The sequence below is a fragment of the Labeo rohita genome, chromosome 10, assembly GCF_022985175.1.
Source record: "Labeo rohita strain BAU-BD-2019 chromosome 10, IGBB_LRoh.1.0, whole genome shotgun sequence".
NCBI classification, from domain to species: Eukaryota; Metazoa; Chordata; class Actinopteri; order Cypriniformes; family Cyprinidae; genus Labeo; species Labeo rohita.
The window spans coordinates 21,105,633-21,129,808 of record NC_066878.1 but is presented as its reverse complement, the minus strand read 5'-3'; the positions used below and the strand labels follow the sequence as shown (position 1 = coordinate 21,129,808).

General features: G+C 35.7%; 3 protein-coding genes across 5 annotated transcripts; 1 reads left to right on the top strand and 2 right to left on the bottom strand.

The window, feature by feature from the left end:
• Positions 1-568: 568 nt before the first annotated feature.
• On the top strand, positions 569-12,456 carry katnal2 (katanin p60 subunit A-like 2). 2 transcript variants are annotated; one of them, XM_051121947.1, is made up of 16 exons: positions 569-692; positions 3,082-3,152; positions 3,240-3,406; positions 3,492-3,528; positions 3,634-3,751; positions 3,842-3,940; positions 4,051-4,137; positions 4,262-4,339; positions 5,967-6,065; positions 9,951-10,014; positions 10,123-10,241; positions 10,350-10,441; positions 10,551-10,661; positions 10,738-10,900; positions 12,057-12,159; positions 12,269-12,456. In XM_051121947.1, exons 1-16 carry the CDS (start codon positions 642-644, stop codon positions 12,406-12,408), a joined length of 1,599 nt encoding a protein of 532 aa, XP_050977904.1. In that variant the 5' UTR covers positions 569-641; the 3' UTR covers positions 12,409-12,456. The 2 variants fall into 2 exon arrangements, with proteins under 2 accessions (XP_050977904.1, XP_050977905.1); XM_051121948.1 differs by lacking the exon at positions 569-692 and adding an exon at positions 1,076-1,191.
• Positions 12,457-12,532: 76 nt separating this feature from the next.
• hdhd2 (haloacid dehalogenase-like hydrolase domain containing 2) lies at positions 12,533-17,832 on the bottom strand. 2 transcript variants are annotated; one of them, XM_051121967.1, is made up of 7 exons: positions 17,638-17,755; positions 16,991-17,093; positions 13,825-14,033; positions 13,619-13,703; positions 13,292-13,508; positions 12,911-12,974; positions 12,533-12,811 (listed from the first exon to the last, which is right to left on the bottom strand). In XM_051121967.1, coding segments are annotated over exons 1-7 (792 nt in total). In that variant the 5' UTR covers positions 17,639-17,755; the 3' UTR covers positions 12,533-12,698. The 2 variants fall into 2 exon arrangements, with proteins under 2 accessions (XP_050977924.1, XP_050977923.1); XM_051121966.1 differs by lacking the exon at positions 17,638-17,755 and adding an exon at positions 17,768-17,832 and having other exon boundaries at positions 12,534-12,811.
• Positions 17,833-20,068: 2,236 nt separating this feature from the next.
• On the bottom strand, positions 20,069-23,776 carry ier3ip1 (immediate early response 3 interacting protein 1). Its single transcript, XM_051121973.1, has 3 exons — positions 23,642-23,776; positions 20,936-21,037; positions 20,069-20,787 (listed from the first exon to the last, which is right to left on the bottom strand). Exons 1-3 carry the CDS (start codon positions 23,730-23,732, stop codon positions 20,732-20,734), a joined length of 249 nt encoding a protein of 82 aa, XP_050977930.1. The 5' UTR covers positions 23,733-23,776; the 3' UTR covers positions 20,069-20,731.
• Between the last annotated feature and the right edge of the window lie 400 nt (positions 23,777-24,176).

Here is a 24,176-nt window from a genome sequence, read left to right as displayed (position 1 = left end):
TATTATTTATTATAACTAAGCACCAAATGATGCTGAAAATTAAGCTTTGATATAAGAAATAAATTACATTTTACAATATATTCAAATAGAAAATGGTTATTATAAATTGTAAAAAATAATAATAATAATAATAATCACAATATTACACATTTTACTTTTTTCCAAATTTGACTGTTTATGTTTTGCTTTTAATCAAGTACAGGCCTATGCAGCCTTTGTGAGAATTAATCCTGCATTTGTTTGTTTATGTATTTATTTTATTTTATTCATTCATTCTTTTTTTAGTGTATGTAATTTTGCATATTATAATCATAATATATATGTACTTTTTAATCAAATATAGGCCTATGCAGCCTTTGTGAGAATTATTTATTTATTTATTTAATTTATTTTATTTATTTATTTATTTTATCAAATATATGCAGCCTTCGTGAGGATTGTTTATTTATTTATTTATTTATTTGTTTAATTTATTTATTTTGACCGGTGGTGTATGTAATTTTGCATATTATAATCATAATACATGTACTTTTTCCTGCCGGTGATCAGCGGCACTTTCAGAGATACACACACACACACACACACACACACACACATTCAGTTCAGCTCTCTGCTGTGAGTGAGTGTGTGTTCATATTACCATGGATCTCTCTTATCAAGCAATAAGAACTGCTAATCAGGCCAGGGAGGCGGTAAGTGCTGAAGTCAAGTTGTTGTTGTAGCTGTCGTGTTAAACTTTGTTCTCTATGATTTCACACGCCGGACAGACCGGCGATCAACTGGAACTTGTTGAGCCGCAAATGGGCTGAAATATTCGTAATAATGCGTATCAAGGAAAGAGTGTATGAGTACACATAAATACGGTGAGATAAATGACATACAAATGCGATCTAATGTCTTCTATCGTTTTTAAAGAGCGTTTCAGAATCATATTTTTGATATTTAGCAAGATGGCTAGTTAAGTTGGTTACTAAATACGCGTGTTTACAACCATCGAGTCCTGTGTTGCTATAGCGACCAGTCATGCTGTCGCTGCACTTCCGTTAATGCAAGATTTGGCGCCATCTACCGGACAGTCAGTGGACTTTGTTAAAAACAGTCGTTCTAATATCTGTTAAAACTAAAAGTGTATCAGTTCAAGTAAGAATTAAGAAGATTCACTCAGATTTCCCGCAAAATACTACAGTTACTGTAAGTAATGTTACCATAGTAAACGCAGTTTGTTGTCATTTTAATCCTAAAAAGGCGACGTGTCCTGTGGGATGCAAACATTTGAGAGGCTGTGGGGAGAGACGGGGAAAGTGTAGGTCTCATTTCTTGGTTTCACGTCGAAAGGGTGTTTTTTTGTGAATGTTTACATCTGGTCACTTCGTTCATACATTCTTTGTTTAGCTCGTGACCACGTGTAGGTGGAAATCTACTGACCTTCAGATGAAAGTTGAAATATTTCACATATTTTCAATATTTCGAGTGGACTTACATGTTTAAAATGTTGTTGTTAAGGGTTAGCTTATTACGTTTATTTTGAAATTTTATGAATTTTGAAATTGTTTATAATCTGTCTGTAAATGTTTGTGTCCCCCAGGATATTAACTGAGAAAAGAATGTTTTTTGGCAATGCATGTTACAATATTTTAGCCAAATTTTAAAAAAAAAACATTTCTCTCACTTAAACTAAACATTCTTTGTCAAATTCTCTTGAATAATAAGTATAATGCCTATTTATGAATATATTAGCCTTCTGTACCATATTCAATATGCAAATTTCTATAGCCTATAAATTGTCAATATGACCAAAACTTCATGCCTTCTTTCCTCTGATTGATAGTTTATACTTTTTGTCAAGTAAAGTCTTCGTTTTTGCGTTTGTTTTTGTTGTTGTTGTTGTTTGTTTTGTTTTGTTTTTTTTTTTGTTTGTTTGTTTTTGCTCAGAAATATTTTTTTTATGAAGTAAATGTAAGATTAACATTTTCTTGGACTGAAGCAACTTGTGTTTACTTGATTATTCATACACCATTTTTTAATGTTAAAAAACTAAATTATTATTTTTACATTTATTTATGTTAATGTATATGACAAATTTGTATGTATGTCAAATATAAATGTCAAATTTGTATATATGACCTGATAAAAGCCTGGTGTGTGTGTGTACTTGTTTTTGCTACATAGTGGGGACCAAATGTCCCCACAAGGATAGTAAAACCTGAAATTTTTGACATTGTGGGGACCAGCCTGCGGTCCCCACAATGTTAAAAAATGATTAAAAATAGTAAATGATGTTTATCTGAAAGTGTAACGATGCAAACATGTTTTCTGTGATGGCTAGGTTTAGGGTTAGGGTTGGGTTAGGGGATAGACAATATCGTTTGGTCAGTATAAAATCTATAGAAGTCTATGGAAAGTTCCCACAATTCACAAAAACAAACGTGTGTGTGTGTGTGTGTGTGTGTGTGCATGTATGTGTATACTTTTATGGCTCTTATATGCAATTTATTGCAAATCAATGATAATTGAGAGATGGAGAAAAAAAAGTCTGTTGTGTTACATTTGACATTTACATTAACATGAAAAAAATAAAAACTAAAATAAAAATATATTTTATAAATTTAATTTAACATTAAAAATGGTGTATGAATAATCAAGTAAACTCAAGCTGCTTCAGTCCAGTAAATGTATATCTTACATTTACTTTAGAAAACTCATTAAAGACTTCTGAGCAAAGTTTTTGTCTTATTGATCATTTATAGGCCATAGAAATTTGCATATTAAATATGATACAGTATATAGGCTATTTTCATAAATTGGCATTATACTTATCGTTTAACAGAACTTTATGAAGAATGTTTAGTTTAAGTTATGAGAGAATAAATGTTTTTAAAAATTGGGCTAAAATATTGTAACGCACTGCCTAACAAGCATTTTGCTTTCAGTTAATTTATACGCTCAAAGGCGCGACATATCTTGGGGGATACAAACATTAAAATCAAAAACAAAATTCATGTATGAAATATTTATTATTTCTCTATATGGTTCTTGCTCCTTTTAGGATTAAATAAATGTATTGTGAATTTATTTTCTTAGGAGGAACTTAGAACAGAAACACGCAGGAGAAATTTGCTGGTTTTAATTTATCATCATTTACTGGAGGAGGGGTGAGATTTGAAAAACATTTCTTAAAATTGCATGAACATTAAACAATTATAAATACATTTGAATGATTTTCTCTTTTGACTACACAGGTATATGGATTCAGCTAAAGCGCTAGAAAAAGAAAGCAGTTTTGCTTTATGCCGTTTTGAAGTGTGTGATAATGTCGACCTGGAGACCATTCTTATGGAATATGAGAGTTATTATTTCATCAAGTTTCAGAAATATCCCAAACTAACCAAGAAACTGTCAGAACAAGGTGAGATTTTATAGCAATATATAATGTAATATTTGATACTGCCAGTAAAAGTTATTATTCACTGTCATTTTTTTTTTCTTTATAGGAGAGAGTCGGCTTGTAAAGAGCTGTGGTAAAAGAAGGTATGTACAGTACTTTTACTACAAGGACATTCAGTGTATATATATATATATATATATATATATTTTTTTTTTTTTTCACCATGTTTGCGTATTCATTTGCAAAAGGACGTCGTCATCCAGTCACACACTCCCACGAATCAACTCCGTCCAGCGACCTCCATCCAGAAACTTGGTTAAAAAAACTGAATCTAAACTAACAGGAAGAGACACCAGCAAATCTAATGTAAGTCTCCAAACATCTAACATTTTATGTTTGAACAAACTACTATATCCTCTATAAACAATAAGGAGTCACTTTACATGATCTGTCCAGGAAGGAGACCAGCTGACGCCTGTGGACGCATCAGGGTTCGGTCTGAATGTGTCTTCTCTCATCAGGAACGGGGCAGAAGAGGGAACACACACAAGAAAGGTCCCTTGGATTGTTCATCCAAACATTTCCCTCAAAAAAGAATATTGTGTCATCATGTACTATATTCACCCTCATGCAGTTTCAAACCCATGACTTTCTTTCTTCATCAGGGTCATCAGGTTGATTACAGGACTCTGATTCATGATGCAGTTAGAGGTGCCGCTAATGACTCCATCCTGCCCTGCAGAGATTTCTCAGTAGGTCAACTGTATGTTTCATTCAGGTTTAAAGCATCTTAAGTTCTGTTGGAGGATGTTGTTATGTTATGTTCATTAACACAGAAAATAATTCAGAAACATCCCTCATCCTTTCATCTGACAGGAGCGTTTGCTAAAACCCATAAGTGCCTTTATTGGGATGAACAGTGATATGAGGGAGCTTGCAGCGGTAATTAGCAGAGTAAGTCAATGTTTATGAAAGTACTTTACTTGTCAGTTTGGAGCTAAATTAGGGAAATATTAAGTAGTCTGTGATTTTACCATTAAATTAATATTAAAAGTAATTTAATAAAATAATATATTTTAAAATCACTTAGCATAAAGACAACAAAGCCTTTTTAGGACTACTAAGATTATTTATTTGTTTGTTTGTTTTTTTGTTGATTGATTGATTGATTGCAATATGATATTATTTTAATGACAATTAAGCACATCAACCCACAATTCTCATAAACATAAAACTGTGTTGTTTGTGTGTTTCTTTCTTTTTTTTTCTTTCTTTTTTTTTTCTTAATGGTGATTTTAACTACATTTTCACTGCAGTAATACAGGATTCAGAAAAGCAATCTGTACTGACAAAATCATGTTTTAAAATTACTGTGTAAATATATACATATATACAAAAATTAGAATCAAATATATATATATATAATATATATTACAATTATTATTATTTTAATATTTAATATATATATATATATATATGTATATATATATATTGTATTGACAAAAAAAAAAAAAAAAATATATATATATATATATATATATATAATATATATTACAATTATTATTATTTTAATATTTAATTATTTATATATATATATATATATATGTATGTATATATATATATATATATATATATATATGTATGTATATATATATATATATATTGTATTGACAAAAATATATATATATATATATATATATATATATATATATATAATATATATTACAATTATTATTATTTTAATATTTAATTATATATATATATATATATATATATATATATATTGTATTGACAAAATTATATTTTAAAAATACTGATATACTGAATTACTGAATTAAGATTCAGAGTAGAAAAGTATCTCTCAGGTTAAATAATTTTGAGCCAGTTTGATTTTACTTTGATTTGACATACATTCTCAGAATCACTCAAATGTGTATTAATAAACTTTCTCCGATAGTTTACTGATGTCTTTGTTAAATTGTTTTCATAAAATGTTATTCTCTGCAGCAAAATGTCTTGCAGGTTAAAGGGGTTGAATAATTTTGATTGCAACTGTATATATGTTTACATTCGCAAAGTGAATTTTAAAATTATTTTAAATAATTAAATCATGTTTTATTTCATTTAATAACTTAAATTTTAAAATAATGTTTGTCTACTGGACCTTTCCTCAGTGTGTGGACTATATTTTTGCTCATTTGATTTTTGTTTCATGCACTTGAAGCATTACATGTGTAAATGAGTGCAACAATCCATTTCTATTTTTGCTTTAAAATCAACAAAAAGCAGAACATTACGGGTTTTTTCAATATATGAAATTTAGGAAGGGACAATGCATAAAAATAAAGTTGCAAATATCTTTGATTTAGATGTTTCACACATTTATACCATAGAAAAAGACAAAATAGAGCATTTCATATTTCTGATAATGTATAAAAATATTCCACCATTGATTCAACACTAGAGAGCAGCATGCAGTCTGTTTTTATAATATAGTGTGTGTGTGCAGATACACATAGAAGGTGGAACATGTATTATTGAAGCACTCCATTTCATCTTTCTCTCCTGTCTCTCCATAAAGGATATCTATTTACACAACCCCAACGTGCGCTGGGACGACATTATAGGCCTGGAGGCTGCCAAGCGATTAGTCAAAGAAGCTGTCGTCTACCCCATTAAGGTGCTTGGCTGCTAAACACTTTGGTATTTCTCAAGCTGCCGCCTGCCTTCGATTCTGAATACATCTCCACTAAAGGCTAGAGGAAAGCCGGGCTCAGGGTTATTTCTTAAGATGACATGAAATCTATACCTGAATACCATCCAATCTGACCACTCACATATCTGGCTCATCTCTGGCCTCTCCGGTGATGACTACAAATCCACAATACGCTCCTGACAAACAGGAAATGCAAACGTTATTTGTCTTCCTCGACTCAATCATGTGGTGAAGGAGCCTGTTGTCGTACAGAATTACCTAGAAATTCTGCTTGCACAGCTTATTTTTGCTTGTAGCACATAAAGTAAGAACTGTATGAAGAATATGATTACATCACATTATGCTAAATGACATTTTAAGGTTTGGTTTTGTCAATATGTGGACCTTTTCATGTATTAGATAAAGATAAAGTGGTGTCTCACAGTTAATTGGTCAATGAAAATATTAGTTTTTGTTATTCACCTAAGCGTGAAGCCAACAAACTCTATTGATTATGGTCAGTTTTTAGTGTTATTTGCTAAGCCAGCTTTTATGTGCATACTGTTATTTATCAAACCTCCACTCAAAATACCCTAGCAACCACTTATAACACCTCAGTAGCCAACTAACATCCACTCAGAAAACGTTATCGGTGCTTTAACAATCAGAGCACCACAACAATAGTGACACTCTTACAGGCACTCAGAAAACCTTAGCAGCCACTTAGCAACACCCTAGTTACCACCCAGAACACCCTATAAATGCCATAGCAGTCAGAGCACCACAGCAATATCCTAACAACACTCTTATAGGCACTAAGAAAACCTTAACAGCTGCCTAGCAACACCATAGTAACCACCCAGAACATTGTAGCAACCACCCAAAACACCTTATCAACACCATAACAATCAGAGCACCACAGCAGTAGCCTAACAACACTTTTACATGCATTAAGAAAACCTTAAGAGCTGCCTAGCAACACCATAGTAACCACCCAGAACATTGCAGCAACCACCCAAAACACCTTATCAACACCATAATCGAAACACCACAACAATAGCCTAGCGACACTCTAACAGGCACTCAGAAAAGCTTAGCAGCCACTTAGCAACACCCTAGTAACCACCCAGAACATTGAAGCAACCACCCAAAACACCTTATCAACCCCATAACAATCAGAGCACCACAGCAATAGCCTAACAACACTCTTACTGGCATTAAGATCACCTTAACAGCTGCCTAGCAACATCCTAGTAACACTCACAGCAATAGAATATCAACACACTTACAGGCATTCAGAAAACCTTAACAGCCACCTAGCAACACCCTAGTAACCACCCAGAGCATTAGCCAAAAAAACACTTTGACAGGCACTCAGAAAACCTTAGCAGGCACTTAGCAACACCCCAGTAACCACCCAAAACACCTTATAAATGCCATAGCAGTCAGAGCACCACAGCAATATCCTAACAACACTCTTACAGGCACAAAGAAAACCTTAACAGCTGCCTAGCAACACCATAGTAACCACCCAGAACATTGCAGCAACCACCCAAAACACCTTATCAACCCCATAACAATCAGAGCACCACAGCAATAGCCTAACAACACTCTTACAGGCATTAAGATCACCTTAACAGCTGCCTAGCAACATCCTAGTAACACTCACAGCAATAGAATGACAACACACAGGCATTCAGAAAACCTTAACACCCTAGCAACACCCTAGTAACCACCCAGAGCATTAGCCTAACAACACTTTCACAGGCACACAGAAAACCTTAGCAGCTGCCAAGCAATGCCCTAGTAACCACCCAAAACACCTTATCAATGACATAACAATCAGAGCACCACAGCAATAGCTTAACAAAACTCTACAGGCACTCAGAAAACATCTACAGCTGCCTAGAAACACCCTGATAACCACCGAGAGCAATAGTCTAAACACTCATACAGGCACTGTATAGCAACCAACTAGCAACCACCTAAAACACCTTATCAATGTCATAACAATCAGAGCACCATAGCCTATCAACACTATTACAGGCATTCAGAAAACCTTAACAGCTGGTTAGCAACACCCTAGTGACCACCCAGAACATTATAGAAACCAATTGCCAACCACCCAAAACACTTTATCAATGCAATAACAATCAAAGCACCACAGCAAAACAGCCTAGCAACACTCTTACAGGCATTAAGATAACCTTAACAGCTGCCTAGCAACATCCTAGTAACACTCACAGCAACAGCCTAGCAACACTCTTACAGGCAATCTTACTGGCATGTAACAGCTGCCTAGCAACACCCTAGTAACACCCACAGCAATAGCCTAACAACACTCTTGCAGACACTCATAAAACCATTAAAGCTGCCTAGCAACACCCTAGTAACTACCCAGAGTACCTTATCAATGCCATAACAACCATAGCACCACAGAAATAGCCTAACAACACTTGCATAGGCATTAAGATAACCTTAACAGCTGCCTATCAACCAACCATAATGTCCTAGCAATCATCCAGAACATCCTAGCACATGTTTAGCAACCACCTAACAACAGACTAACATGCATGCACAATTCCACTGCAACCAGCAAGAAACCACCCAGAACAAACTAGCAGCTCACTACCAACCACATAGAGGACCACAGCAACAGCAGGCCTAGCAGCAGACTTGAAACAACAACTTGAAAATTCCTAGAAACCACCTAGCAATGCCCTAGTAACCAGCAAGCAACATGCTTAGCAACCTAACAAATACTAGTTACCATGGCAAAGACCCACAACAACATGCCTAAAAACTGAACAAGCTTAGCAACTGTGACAAAACCCCACAGCAACATATCTAAGACCCTAACAATGCTAGCAACCATGACAAAGCCCATAGCAATTAGTCTAACAACCTTACAATCTAAGCAACTAGGAAACCACCTAGGAAAAAAACAGCAACTTAATGCACCATAAAACCACCTAGCAATGCCTTAGTAACCACCTAGAACACCCTAGTTACTGCTAGAACACAATATGACTAACAACACCAGCCATTCAGAAAACCTTAGCAACCACCTAGCAACACTCTAGTAACCACCCAGAACATTACAGCATCCAACCAGCAACTATCCAGAACAGCATTCTTACAACATCCTTAAAAACATTCACTAGCACATGCTTAGCAACCACATAGAAAACCCTAGCAACTGCCTAGCAACCATATAACAATGCACAACAGCCACCCATAAAGTCCACTTCAACTAGCTAAAAACAACCCAGAACACCCTATCAATGCTCCAACAACCACCCACAACACCAATGCAGCTCTCTAGCAACCACATAGATCACCGTGGCAACAGCCACCCTAGCAACACACCTAGGGAACATGTTAGAAAACACCTAACAATGCCTTAGTAACCACTAGAAGACCCTAGTAACTGCTTAGCAAATAACCAGAACACTTTAGTAATATGCATAACAACAACAACCTAGTAACCATGGCAAAGCACCATAGCAAGCACCCAGCAACCACCCATGACTACCCATAACACACTAGTAACCAAATAATAACCACTCAGAACAATGCTTTAACAACCAGAGCACCACTGCAGTAACCTAGCAACAGACTTACTGCCATCCAGAACATAACTTACAGTCACCTAAATATGTCTTAGCAACCGCTACAGAGAACAACAACGGAAACCTAACAACATACAGTAACATTTAGGACATTTTAGAAATGGCATAGCAACATTCTTACAAACACCTAGAACAACCTAACAACTGTTTAGAGGTACCACTCAGATAACCTAACACCCCAACAACCACCTACAGCAACTGTCTAGTTCTAACCACTAATCATCTATCCTTCTTTCAGTATCCACAGCTGTTCACTGGAATTCTGTCACCATGGAAGGGTCTACTCCTGTATGGACCACCAGGTCTGGCCTTTCTGTTTTCTGTTTATACACTACAAATGAATATGAAAAAATCCAATCTCTGAATATGAACTCATGATCTTAATGTGATGACTACCCCTCAAAAATCAGGCACAGGAAAGACAATGCTGGCCAAAGCTGTAGCCACAGAGTGCAACACAACGTTCTTCAACATCTCTGCATCCAGCATTGTGAGCAAGTGGAGGGGAGATTCTGAGAAGCTGGTTCGGGTCAGGAGAGACATTATTTTCTCAGATTGGTGTTATTTTATTGTTTTATGAGATGTGTGGGGGAAATGTTATGCTCACCAGAACACCTTATGTTTTGATTCTCTGCAGGTTTTGTTTGAGCTGGCGAGATATCACGCCCCATCCACCATTTTCCTGGATGAGCTGGAATCAGTGATGAGCCAACGAGGGGTTGGCCAAGGGTGAGCATGGGCCAGTTACTTTCGCTGACAGTAATATTATAAAACAACCTAAAATCCATAACTATTAAATCACACAATTTCTGTTTTGCTCTTTTTTACGTCTCATAAGAGGTGATCATGAGGGCAGTAGAAGGATGAAGACTGAGTTATTAGTTCAGATGGATGGACTGGCACGATCAAATGATCTAGTGTTTGTGCTTGCTGCCTCAAACTTACCTTGGTGAGTGACTGTGAGGAAATTGTATCATTTTCTTCTATTATTTGCTTTCTTTATAATCTTTCTAATTTGTCTGCAGGGAGTTGGACCATGCCATGCTGAGAAGACTAGAGAAACGAATACTAGTGGGTCTCCCATCTGCCCCTGCCAGACAAGCCATGATCAGTCATTGGCTGCCTCCTGTTAGTAACACAGGTGGGGTGGAGCTACGGACGGAGCTGGACTATGAATCGCTGGCACAGGTGAGAGAAACCATGTGACTGACACTGATACAGACAGACAGAAAGACAGACAGAGAGAAGGACAGAGAGACATACATACATACTAGGGGTGTAACGGTACACAGATGTAACAGTTCAGTACGTGCCTCGGCTAGGGGGTCAGGTGACAGGACGAATACATGTATCGTTACACCCCTAATACATACATACATAGATGGACAGATGCATAGACGGATAGATAGATTAATAGTCGGACAGACAGATAGATAGATAGATGGATGGATAGATAGATGGATAGACAAGACAAATAGATGGATGAATGGACGGACGGACAGATAGATAGATGGACAGAAGGACGGACAGACAGACCGATAGATGGATGAATGGACAGACAGACAGATAGGCAGGCAGATAAATGGATAGACAGATAGATGGACAGACAGGTAGACCGATAGATGGATGAATGGACGGACGGACGGACAGACAGACAGATAGATGGATGAATGGACGGACAACGGACAGACAGACAGACAGATAGATGGATGAATGGACGGACAACGGACAGACAGACAGACAGATAGACAGACAGATATTATTTAGATAGACAGATGGACAGACAGACAGATAGGCAGACAGATAGATAGATAGATAGATAGATAGATAGATAGATAGATAGATAGATAGATAGATAGATAGATGGACAGATAGACAGATAGGCAGACAGATAGATAGACAGGCAGATAAATAGATCAATGGATGGATGGATGGACAGCCAGATAGGTAGATCAATGGATGGATGGATGGATGGAAGGACGGATAGATAGATGGATGAATGGACGAACGGACAGACAGACAGATAGATAGATAGATAGATAGATAAATACATAGATAGATAGATGATAGATAGATACATACATACATAGATGATGGACGGACAGACAGACAGATATTATTTAGACAGACAGATGGACAGACAGACACAGATAGTTGGACAGTTAGGCAGACAGATAGATAGATAGATAGACAGACAGACAGATAGATAGACAGGCAGATAGACAGATCAATGGATGGATGGATGGATGGATGGACGGACAGATAGTCATAGGAAAGGTAGAGAGACAGACAGATTGTACTATTAAGACAACTGTACTTACTTGTTCCTGTCCTGTTATTTCAGGGGACAGGAGGTTACTCTGGGTCAGATATCAGGTTAGTGTGTAAGGAGGCCGCTATGAGACCTGTGCGAAAAATCTTTGACGCCCTTGAAAATCACACTGAAGGTAAGAAATATGCCACGTCCCACCCTGAACGACGTTAAACTGCTGTTTCATCACGAAATCCTGTTTTGCCCACAATTCACAGTCTCCATTACACCATGCATCTTCACAGGTCAGTCCAATATGCCGGTTATTGAACTAGAAACTGTGACCACAGCAGATTTCCAGGAGGTGATTGCTCACACCAAACCATCAGCCAGATGTCTGATGGATAGATACTCAGCCTGGGAGAAGGAGTACGAGTCTGTCTGACACGTGATCTCAGCACAATACATGGACTATTATTACAGCAACCAACAAATGTTTTTATTGCACTACTACCTACTCGTTTTATAATGTCATGCTGTGTTTTGTTACAAGTCTCACTGTGAATACAGTTTTTCATAGTTTACTTTTTTTATTTTATTTCTCATGAGCTAGATTGATTCATAGGATAAGTGCATCAGAATAAATGCATAAGGAGTGAGGCAATGATACAATGGACAGTAAAACAATAATTAAACTACACAAGACCAATATTGCTTTTTTTGTTAGTTTTACAATTATTTAGATCCTAAGAGATGTTCAAGTATATGATTGACAGCCTCTGGAAAGCTGTCACATGTCAGGTGAGGTGGTGGGTTAATTTTACCCTCATCACCAGCTCTGTATTTACCTGCAAAAAAAATTAAAAGAAGATTACTATTTTGCAGCAAATAGAAACTATAACTACTACATTATGAAAACACAATTGCATATTAAGAATGAGGCCTACCAGTTTTCACTAAAATTCCCAGCATTCCCGCATTCTGTGCCCCCCCAACATCATCTCTGGCATCCTGTGCAATCACAGTTTAGTTGGTGTTGGGTTGGTGACCATTTTATTTAATATTTCAACAATAAATAAACAATAAAACAAACAAGCAATAAATAAACAAATAATATTTTGCATAAATGAATTAAGTTTTTGAATTGTGCATTGCATTGTCAGTTTAATGAGAATTGAGAACAGATTTTGCTCCCCACATTTTCATTATCATAATGCATCAGGATGGTGCTTAATAAATAAATAAGTGAAATATAAACCATGTCCTGACAGACGTGAGATTCTCCCAAACATTTCAGTCTCACATCTCCTATCCATATTCATACTCACATCTCCTATCATCACAGCCTCCTCCGGTGAGCAGTTCATGTCTCGTAAGGCTTCAAGGAAGAAGGCTTTCTCTGGTTTACCCACCACCGTCGCCTTGGTGTCAGTTGCGTACTCCAGACCCGTCACGAACGGACCCGGTCCCAAAGCCAACCCGTCCTTCTTTTTATAGTATCGTGCTTTATGGATGGCAATGAGCGGGGCACCATCTAAAATAAGTCTGATGAAATGTGACGATGATTAGCAGCAATAATTTACCCACTGAATGGAAAAATTCTAATATTTACATGTTATTTTAATGGTCTATAAATATCTTCCAGAATTGTTTACCGGAAGGCTTTATTGAGTGTCTGGTAGTTGAAGTGGTCAGGTGCTAATCCAATCACAACCGCATTAGGATCTGAAGTTTCCAAACCTGCAGAATAAGAGAGTGTAAGATCTACACACATCATATCATTTTTTTTAAGATCTTCATGTTTTCTACATGAAAAACATGGAAAAGTGTTTTTTTTTTAAGAAAATATCAGGACGCTGACCTGTGAAGTCCTCTAGAGCACTATCCTCCACCAGCAGTAGAGGGCGCACTGCTCTCTGCTCCAGTAGATTACGGGCTGCAGTGAGCGATGTGAAGATCTCCTGCTCCTGGATGTCAAAGTTCAACCGGCGCAGACGCTCAAACAGAGTTCTCTTACATTCCTTTGTGGTGTTGGTGACAAATTTTACAGTGACCGGAGCCTGTCTTAATCTGGAGAATGTCAGGGTGTGCAGAGGCATGCAGATACATATGTTAACAGGCAGGTAGGACAGCCTATTGTAATGTTCGGACCAAATAATCTGATTGGACGAATATTTTATGGTCCTACGCCTTCCACAGACAATATAAATGGCATATAAATACATTTAGACCACTTAACTTAGTGATTGCTTTGGGCATGTGAGGAGACTTTCAACCAGCATAACAAAAATTGTTTTTGAACCAAATCACCTACCCTGCGTTTAATTTTTTTAATGTTTTTTAATTGATTAACACCTTAATCAAAGGTTTCTCTGCTTTAAAATGTTGGTCGTTTTATAAAGAAATTGACCATATGCACGATTACTTCCTTGTTTTAGACAAGCCAGCTCAGTCATTTTCAGTCAACTGTAATGTGCCGTAAGAGGGGTGCTCTTTTCTCATTTTCTCTACATAATGCATTCAAAATTTGAAGAAAAGTTTTATTTGTCTAAGTGGACCAAACTTCCGCATATACCATTTCATGAATGACAAATGCGACTGTAAAAAAAATTGGCAAGTAAATATGCTAAATATGCTATAAATTGCTATGCCTGACAGTGATAACAGAATGAAACATCTGACAAGCCCATGTCAAAAATAGAGTTGTGCATTAAATGATTCAGACTAAATTCAGAGTAACAAAACTATAGCAGTAACAAGGCTTATGTCTGGGCTTATGTATGTATGTATGTATGTATGCATGCATCTATTTATTTATTTAAATGACTTTATACACTTGCTATACTACATACTTCAGTGCAGAAAAAAAAGTATTAAAATTTGTTCTCGAAAATCGAAAAGCAAGACTTGGGGAAAAAAATAGGAAGTTGAGTGATCCTCTGTTGCCATATCCTGGTTATAAATGTCACTTTCATCTTAAAAATCGTTGTTTTCTGTGAAAAGACATATTTTCATGTAGTCTTTGAAGGGAGTCATTGAAGTGAATTTTACTGCACAGCTGTAAAAAAAATAATAATAATAAAGTCTTTAAAATATTAGAATAAAAGATTTTTATAGCATCGCTAGCTAGCTAACGTTAGCCTAAACAGTTATGACAGTGTTTAGCTGTCAGCATTTAAATGTACAACTAGGTGTATAGGTACTCTCCTGGGATTACTAGGCTCTGCAAATAAATTATATGTTGTTCAAAAACATGACACTGAATGTTAATGCCACTATTATTATTTACAGTGTTGCAATTAATATATATGTATATATTTTTTAAACTTAGTTATTGATAAGGAAGCAGGAGAGCTTCACCGGAAGTTTAGAAGCTGGCTTATCATTATGCGGAAGTTCTAAAGAACGCTCCATGTATGCATAGGGTCAATTCAAATAATAAATCCAGTTTTGACTTTGACGATGACTGGCATACCGATCATCTCGCCCTCTTCACTACTAAATACAGCTCCAAAATAAACATGAATGACATCTAAAAGGTATGTTACAAGAAACAGTACAACTTACGTAAATGTATTACGACTCGTGTAATCGCTAGTCTGTGCTTCAACCGCAGAAAGACGTCAAACAGCTTGCAAACAATGTAATGTTTACCTCAGAAAAGCCATTTAATGTCCGTAACTGGTTAGTTGGCTAGAATTTGCATTAATTGAGAGATTGTTTTCCTTAGGTAAAACTAAGGTACTGTACCGTAAATGACTGGCATAAAGTTGGCTTGACGTTGGATATTCGCAAATTTAGGGACCGTCTCTAAAGTTACATACGACATTAGTATACACTTTTCTAACTTAAATAGCATTTATACCGAATGATCTACAGTCACACAACCAACTGTAAAGTGTTCATGTAGGTGTCAGCTATAATGCACACCTTTTACATTTTTGATATTTCTTAAAATATACTGTAAATCATATGTTAAAAATGCTATTTTTCATAACCGAATGGGCTCAAAAACAACATTTTCCATAATTTAAAGCTCAATAGCATTTGAGTAAAATGACTTACAGTCACAAAAACAACTATAAAATGTTCATGATTCTAGAAACATGACAGCTGTAGCCCATTTTCTGAAGATGTGTGTGGTGGCTCTTGATGCGCTGACTCCGGCTTCAGTCCACTCCTTGTGAAGTGCTCTTAAGTTCTTGAATCGGCTTTTCCTTACAATCTTCCCAAGGCTGCGGTCATCTCCTTGCTTGTGCACCTTTTCCTACCACTCTTTTTTGCTTCCAGTCAACTTTCCAGGAATAGCTTGAGGATTTTTGTGTATGTGACAAAGATGGTATGTTGTCTGTGTCTTATCAACGTGCTGTTTTGTTGTTGCCTCAAAAGGGTGATTTTTGCTACAATGTGTTGTAAAAACCTTAGCTAAAAGCTTTTATCTAAGAGTTTTCTCTTAAACCCTATTCACAAAGCTGCTGAGACAAACTTTTCCAAAGGAATAGAGAGAGTCTTAAGTAAGTCATTTTACTCAAATGCTATTGAGCTTTAAATTATGGAAAATGTTGTTTTTGAGCCCATTCGGTTATGAAAAATAGCATTTTAACATATGATTTACAATATATTTTAATTAATATCAAAAATGTAAAAGGTGTGCATTACAGCTGACACCTACATGTACACTTTACAGTTGGTTGTGTGACTGTAAATCATTCGCTATAAATGCTATTGAGGTTAGAAAACTGTATACTAATGTGGTATGTAACTTTAGAGACTGTCCCTAAATTTGCGAATATCCAACGTCCAACGTCAAGCCAACTTTATGCCAGTCCCAAAAATGTATCCAAAAGAGTCGAGTTCGAATCGAAGTCAGAATCGAATTGAAATGACAAACGAATCGATTCATTTATTATTATTATTATTTTTACTTCTGAAATATTTAATTTTACAGAAATGTCTCTTTGTGAACGCATCTATTTTAAAAGTCGTTACGTAGTAATCACACACGGCCAATATTTTAACAAACTGACCGGGCTAAAGCCTCTTGCGCCCCAGGAACTGCAGCATCCTCGATATGAAGAGTCCCACTCAGATCAATGAGAACCGCCTTCAGTGCGCGACGACACGCCATCACTGAAACTCACAGACGTGATAATATTGAAACATGAAGCTCTCTGAGATTACACATACACTTTCTTTTTTTTTTTTTTTCGTACAAAAATGTTAAATAAATAAATACATTTTATCCACAGATATCCAGTTTAGTTTTAACAATAATATTTGGCTGGGTTGAATCACAAAAAAGCAGATAAACCTGACGATTTAGGATTTTAGGGATCATATTGTCAGTTTCCGAGTGTGCAATTAATGCTCTTATTCACATGAAATGTGGATTAAACACAATGACTGTCCTCCAGAACAACACTTCATCTCATCATCTGTGTTTGACATCATTTCACGGATTTGGAAACCCTACATTTATTTAAAACGAGCTGCCAAACAACAAGAGCTCTGGATGAGGTAAAGCAGATTGCCTCAAACCATTCAATAATCACTCAATAATACAACGAACTAAAAAATCGTGTAAATAGAGGCATGTGTGTGAGGGCTGCACTGTGAGATTTTTGTTTTTAATAACATGACAGCCCGCTGTACACACTTTAAAACCAGAACATACTCTTAATATGAATTCCCAAATGATTTGCATATTGATATAACTAATACAGAAGGATAAAACGATGAATTCAAGCACCAAACGCATTTGAGCATTACAAGTTATTGTACACATTTCTGTTAACTACACTTACTTCCTGCTAGGGTCCTTCTCTGGCGCAGTCTTACATGCGGCTGTCCTGAGAATAGCCTGTCGAAAATGAACGTGCAACTTCTCAGTTAAGTTGTTTACTATTTATTTTAGTGTTTTATATTCTCTTTTAACATCTTATGCGTAGATGTATTTCATTTACTTATTTATTTGTCAAAGAGCACACTGGCTTTTCTCCACTCTGGCAGTTCATAATCATTTAAGAGGGTTGCAAATGACAGATTAGTCACTCAATGAAAAACATATGCTGGATATTTTAATAGCAGATTAAATAGCATTTAGAACATCAATATCTTTTACCAATATTAGATTTTTGTTGTTGTTGTTTTACTATTAAAGGAACACTCCAGTTTTTTTGGAAATAGGTTTATTGTCCAACTCCCCTAGAGTTAAACACTTAAGTTTAACTGTTTTTGAATCCATTCAGTCGATCTCTGGGTCTGGCGGTAGCACTTTTAGCATAGCTTAGCATAGATAATTGAATCTGATTAGACCGTTAGCATCTCACTCAAAAATGACCAAAGAGTTTCGATATGTTGACTATTTAAAACTTGACTCTTCTGTAGTTACATTGTGTACAAAGACGGACGAAAAATAAAAAGTTGTGATTTTCTAGGCTGATATGTCTAGGAACTATACTCTCATTCCGGCGTAATAATCAAGGAACTTTGCCGCCGTACCATGGGTGCAACAGGCGCAGTGATATTACGCAGCGCCTGAAAGTGACCGGCACTAAGTTTGTGTAGATGCACAGTTGACTGTTGTGTAATATCATTGCGCCTCCTGCACCCATGGTACAGCAGCAAAGTTCCTTGATTATTACGCCGGAATGAGAGTATAGTTCCTAGCCATATCGACCTAGAAAACCACAACTTTTCATTTTTCGTCCGTCTTTGTACACAATGTAACTACAGAAGTGTCAAGTTTTAAATAGGAAAAATATCGAAACTCCTTGGTCATTTTTGAGCGAGATGCTAACGGTCTAATCAGATTCAATGATCTATGCTAAGCTATGCTAAAAGTGCTACACTGTAAAAAAATAAAAAAAACACAATTTGTTGAGTCATCTTAAAATAATTTGTTACCCTGCTGCCTTAAAATTTTAAGTTCAATCAACTAAAATAAGTTTAATCAACTTGAAATGTTAAGTTGTACTAAGTAACAACTTAGATATTTGTGTTTGCTAAACTTAACAGATGGGTAAGTAACCCAGCTGCCTTAATATTTTAAGTTGATTCAACTCAAATATCTAAGTTGTCACTTAGTATAATTTAACATTTCAAGCTGAATAAACTTTTTTTGAGCTGACTGAACTTAAAATTTTAAGGCAGCCAGGTTACAAATTATTTTAAGTTGACTCAACAAATTGTTTTTTACAGTGTACCGCCAGACCCAGAGATCGGCTGAATGGTTTCAAAAACGGTAAAACTCAACTGTTTAACTCTAGGGGGAGTTGGACAATGAGCCTATTTTTTTTTTTAAAAAAAGTGGAGTGTTCCTTTAATAGTAAAACAACAACAAAGATCTAACATTGGTAAAAGATATAGGAATTGATGTTCTAAATGCTATTTAATCTGCTTTTAAAATATCCAGCATATACTGAAATGAGAAATGAATCGACCTGAATTTTACCTCTGAAATATTTAAGTTTACAGAAATATCTCTTTGTGAACACATCTATTTTAAAAATCACTATGTAGTTATCACAAACGGCCAATATTAAAAAAAAAAAAAATGGAGTGTTCCTTTAACATTCATCCAAAGTTAAAAAAAAAAACATAAATATTATATAAATTACGTTATTTATTTTTAATGAATAAAATATTAAAATGCAATACATTTTAGGATATGCATTAATTCATGCTTTTAACATCCTGACAGATTTCATTTTTGGGGTAATGACGAGCATTGTTGCCAAAAAATATTTTTCTCTGCCATGATACAAATCCAGGGATTGGAGAAGTTTAAAGACACATCATCTTCAGTAATAACCATTAAGCATAGATTATAAGAGGGTTAGGCTTTAATCGCTGCTCTGAACATATGGTTGTAATTCAGCGTGTTATCCGTGGTCTGGGCTACTGTTAATAAAAAGGTAGTGTAATCCTGATGGAGTAATCTAGTGTCGTTAATGGACTCCATATGCTTCTAATCACTCCACCAATTTTGAACTGACCTCTTCAAAAATTAAACCATTGGACTGAATAAATGCTGACTGATCTTAGATGCCAAAATAATAGTTGTAATGCACTTATTACAAAAATAAATGACACAATCGCCGACATACATAACAGATGAAAAGACAATCACTTTATTAAAATCTGAAATGTGAAATGACTGGCTTATAAGGTGGAAGCTACTTTGGTCAAAGTTTTCAAAGCCTTCAGACAACATGTGTTGCATATTAAAGCTTGATGTTGAAACAACACCACAATTTCAGCATATGAACCACATCTTTATTAAAATTCAGATTTATATATTAAAGCAAACCTTTACTTTCCAAGCTGTCTTTGAAAATGAAACATAGGAATAGCTTTGGGGAAGTTAACATTTATTAAAAGAAAGAAAGAAAATGTAATATTTCAGGTGCCAGAAACAAACTGCAAGACAACAATATGGCTTTGGCAGGCCTGTCTGACTGATTTCACTGTTGCTGAAGAAGCGTTTCTTTACTAGACCTTGAATTTGACAAAAACAGCATGTACAGACACCAGAGCTTCTGTGAAGTTACAAAACTGTAAGAGAACTGTAACTGTAAGTGTTTACTGGTATTTGTTTCGTATAAAACTACCAGAGTACTTACAGTAAATCATTCAGGGTACAATTTTCAGACATTTGGAGAGCAACATTTAGAACCACAGATACAAAAAAACAGTCCATTTTCCTTTGCCACATACACTGTGTTCCTCATTAGATCCCGATCCACCGCAATCCATCAATTCCTTCTTCATCCAAACAGTAATAGTAAGACAATACACACTGAATTTACTGCTATCAGTGGTACTGTTGAAAGAAGATGAGAAAACATTAATATTAAACGATTTCTGGTAAATTCTGATTAATTAGTATCTCTGTTATTGATTCTTGCTGATCATAGATCTGGAGATCTGAGAATTAAATATCAGTATTAAAACTCTACAAATGCCCAAACCTCTCATGACTGTCCTGACGGAGCGAATAAGGTTCAGAAGTTGTGCTTTAATGCCGGGTTCATCTCCAAATCCTCCAATACTCTGCTCTGCTCCCCAGCCGACTGGAAAATGATGTGTTTGTTAGTTACAGAGTCCTCTGCCATGATATACAGTTGAGGTCAAAAGATAACATACACCTGGCAGAATCTTCTAAATGTTAATTATTTTACCAAAATAAGAGGGATCATTCAAAATGCATGTTATTTTTGATTTAGTACTAACCTGAAAAAGATATTTCACATAACAATTTACATATAGTCCACAAGACAAAATAACTGAATTTATAAAAATAACCCTGTTCAAAAGTTTTCATACACTTGATGCTTAATACTGTGTTGTTTCCTGAATGATCCACAGCTGTGTTTTTTGTTTAGTGATGGTTGTTCATGAGTCCCTTTTTTGTCCTGAACAGTTAAATTACCCGCTGTTCTTTAGAAAAATCCTTTAAGTCTCACAAATTATTTGGTTTTTCAGCATTTTTGTGTATTTGAACCCTTTCCAACAATGACTGTATGATTTTTAGATCCATCTTTTCACACTGAGGACAACTGAGGGACTCATATGCAACTATTACAGAAGGTTCAAACGCTCACTGATGCTCTAGAACAGGGGTGGCGAACGTCGGTCCTGGAGAGCCGCAGCCCTGCATAGTTTTGCTTCAACCCTAATCAAACGCACCTGAACAAGCTAATCAAAGTCTGAAGGGTTACTAGAAAGCTACAGGCAGGTGAGTTTTAATTAGGGTTGGAGCTGAACTCTGCAGGGCTGCGGCTCTCCAGGACCGGAGTTCGCCACCCCTGATCTAGAAGGAAAACCATGCATTAAAAGCCAGGGGGTGAAAACTTTTTGAATTGGCAGATCAGAGTAAATGTCACTCATTTTGTCTATCATTTTGGTATCTTCTGTAACTTCTTAAGGGCGATACTAAATTTGGGGGGTGGGGGGGGGGATATTTAGGCAAAATAAGAAAAATGTACACATCTTCATTCTGTTCAAAAGTTTTCACCCCCGGTTCTTAATGCATTGTGTTTCCTTCTGGAGCATCAGTGAGCGTTTGAACCTTCTGTAATAGTTGCATATGAGTCCCTCAGTTGTCCTCAGTGTGAAAAGATGGATCTCAAAATCATACTGTCATTGTTGGAAAAGGTTCAAATACACAAAAATGCTGAAAAACAAAAGAATCTGTGGGACCTGAAGGGTTTTTGTGAAGAACAGCAGCAGTTTAACTGTTCAGGACAAACAAGGGACTCATGAACAACTATCACTAAACAAAGAAACAAACAAAAAGCAGAGCTGTGGATCATTTAGGTAACAACACAGGTCAGTACTAAATAAAAAATAACATGCATTTTGTATGATCCCTCTTATTTTGGTAAAATAATTAACATTTTGCAGAATCTGCAAGGTGTATGTAAACTTTTGACTTCAGCTGTATATCATGCTATAATGACTATATGCGTGGCGTGCATATTAAGATGTACATCTTTTAATCAAGGGCTGAAGGTTTACACAGTTTACAAATCCCCTAAATGTACATTTCACTGTAAACGCTATCTCACGGACAATTCGTACATATTTTATGAGGTGGCTAATTCGTACATCCTTACTCATACGATTTTGTACGATTTCTGTGACAGCCAAGTTTAGGGGTAGGGTCAGGTGTGGTACTTCCTATGAATTCCTATGAATTTGCCACCTCATAAAATGTAAAATTTTTCACAAATCATATTAATTCATACAATTTTGCATACTAATTCATAGCCACCTTGTCAAAATTGTATGAACTGTTGTGAAATCGGGCTGAAATATCACATTTCTAACAATAATAGAAGTACAATGTAAGATTATGCATAATGTCTAACGAGTTAGCTTGCAAAAGGCTACTTTTGCTGATATTCCCAGTTGATCTGCGCTCTGTAAGATTAACCTTAACTTCATTTATTTTATCAGTGCCATCAGAAATATTCCCTTTGGAGGAATTCAAGTTATTTATAAAATCTGATTTAAAACAGAACAAATTTCTCAACACTTTGCCTAGATATTAAGTCTTTGATGAGTTTCTTTACTGTAAAATCTCTCAAATTTATAAATAAGAATAACGCACATTTCTTACATTAATGTATAATTTCTACAGATTTCCTTCATACACCTGTTTGTGTGTATGTTTATTGCTTTCATCATATTTAATTTCAATTAAATTAAAAGTTTAGACCTAATTGTTATTATTAATATTTTCATATCTTACTGTTTTAGAGAAATAATCAAGTCACCGACGTTGTTAAATAACGCAAATATGGAAGTATGGGAATTGTGTAGTGATCAAAAACTATTAAATAAAAACTAATTCGTTTTCCTAAAACAGCAGTTCTGCACCAACCAACTTCATGATGTACTGAGACACAACAGCAAATAACCAGCAATTCCGACTCCTGTTAATAACTAATTCCCCAATAATCAAGCGATGTCAAAAACTATAACGGTCATTTTAAAAACAAAGCATGCTATAGTCACGGTTAACATTTACCATCGTATTTCTATAATTTCCTGCACATTCAGGAGGCGTCGACTGTAGGCTAGCAAACCAGATGGCGATACACACAAATATTTACACGTTAAAACAAATATATCGTCATACTTAATAAGAATACACAATACTAACAACTTACTTTTACTGAGAAACCTCTCTTCGTGGAGAACTGCGATGGCATTAGTGAATAATATCGCTGTTTGAATCAGCGCGTACAGTGTGAACGCCATGTTGGCACTATTGTGGTGACGTAAAAGAGCGTGCGTCGCGCGGAATTACGTCACAGACGCTCCGCGAGAGGATTAGATCGACAAAAAGCAAAATACTACTCGAACTACACTAGTTTAACTATTAGATATCAAAATAGTATGATATTCCGAATTTAACCCTGTCTGTACGCATCAAACAATTTAATCATGCGCTCGCTGTATTTGAATCGTATTTTGAGACATTATAGATATTTTTGTGCCTTTAAACAACAACCTATTCTTTTATTATCTATATGCTGATGGGTTATATATTATCACAGCATTTAGTAGTAATAAAACAGTATTATAATGCAGGAAATAATTATTAAACCGAATATAGTAACTGAATTATATATATATACCATGATACATTTAATAACTAAATATTATTTGTAGGCTTAATATATATTTGACAAATAATTTATT

Excerpts from the sequence above, each read along its gene's own strand:
- katnal2 (XM_051121947.1), top strand. The coding sequence starts at position 642 with ATGGATCTCTCTTATCAAGCAATAAGAACTGCTAATCAGGCCAGGGAG. Across the intron at positions 693-3,081 it reads CTAATCAGGCCAGGGAGGCG|GAGGAACTTAGAACAGAAAC; the intron begins GTAAGTGCTGAA and ends TTATTTTCTTAG. Across the intron at positions 4,138-4,261 it reads TGCCCTGCAGAGATTTCTCA|GAGCGTTTGCTAAAACCCAT; the intron begins GTAGGTCAACTG and ends TTCATCTGACAG.
- hdhd2 (XM_051121966.1), bottom strand. Across the intron at positions 14,034-16,990 it reads GCGCAAGAGGCTTTAGCCCG|ATTAAGACAGGCTCCGGTCA; the intron begins GTCAGTTTGTTA and ends GACATTCTCCAG. Across the intron at positions 12,975-13,291 it reads AGGCTGTGATGATAGGAGAT|GATGCCAGAGATGATGTTGG; the intron begins GTGAGTATGAAT and ends GTGATTGCACAG.
- ier3ip1 (XM_051121973.1), bottom strand. The coding sequence starts at position 23,732 with ATGGCGTTCACACTGTACGCGCTGATTCAAACAGCGATATTATTCACT. Across the intron at positions 21,038-23,641 it reads AGAGAGGTTTCTCAGTAAAA|TCGGCTGGGGAGCAGAGCAG; the intron begins GTAAGTTGTTAG and ends ATCATTTTCCAG. Across the intron at positions 20,788-20,935 it reads CGTCAGGACAGTCATGAGAG|TACCACTGATAGCAGTAAAT; the intron begins GTTTGGGCATTT and ends TTCTTTCAACAG.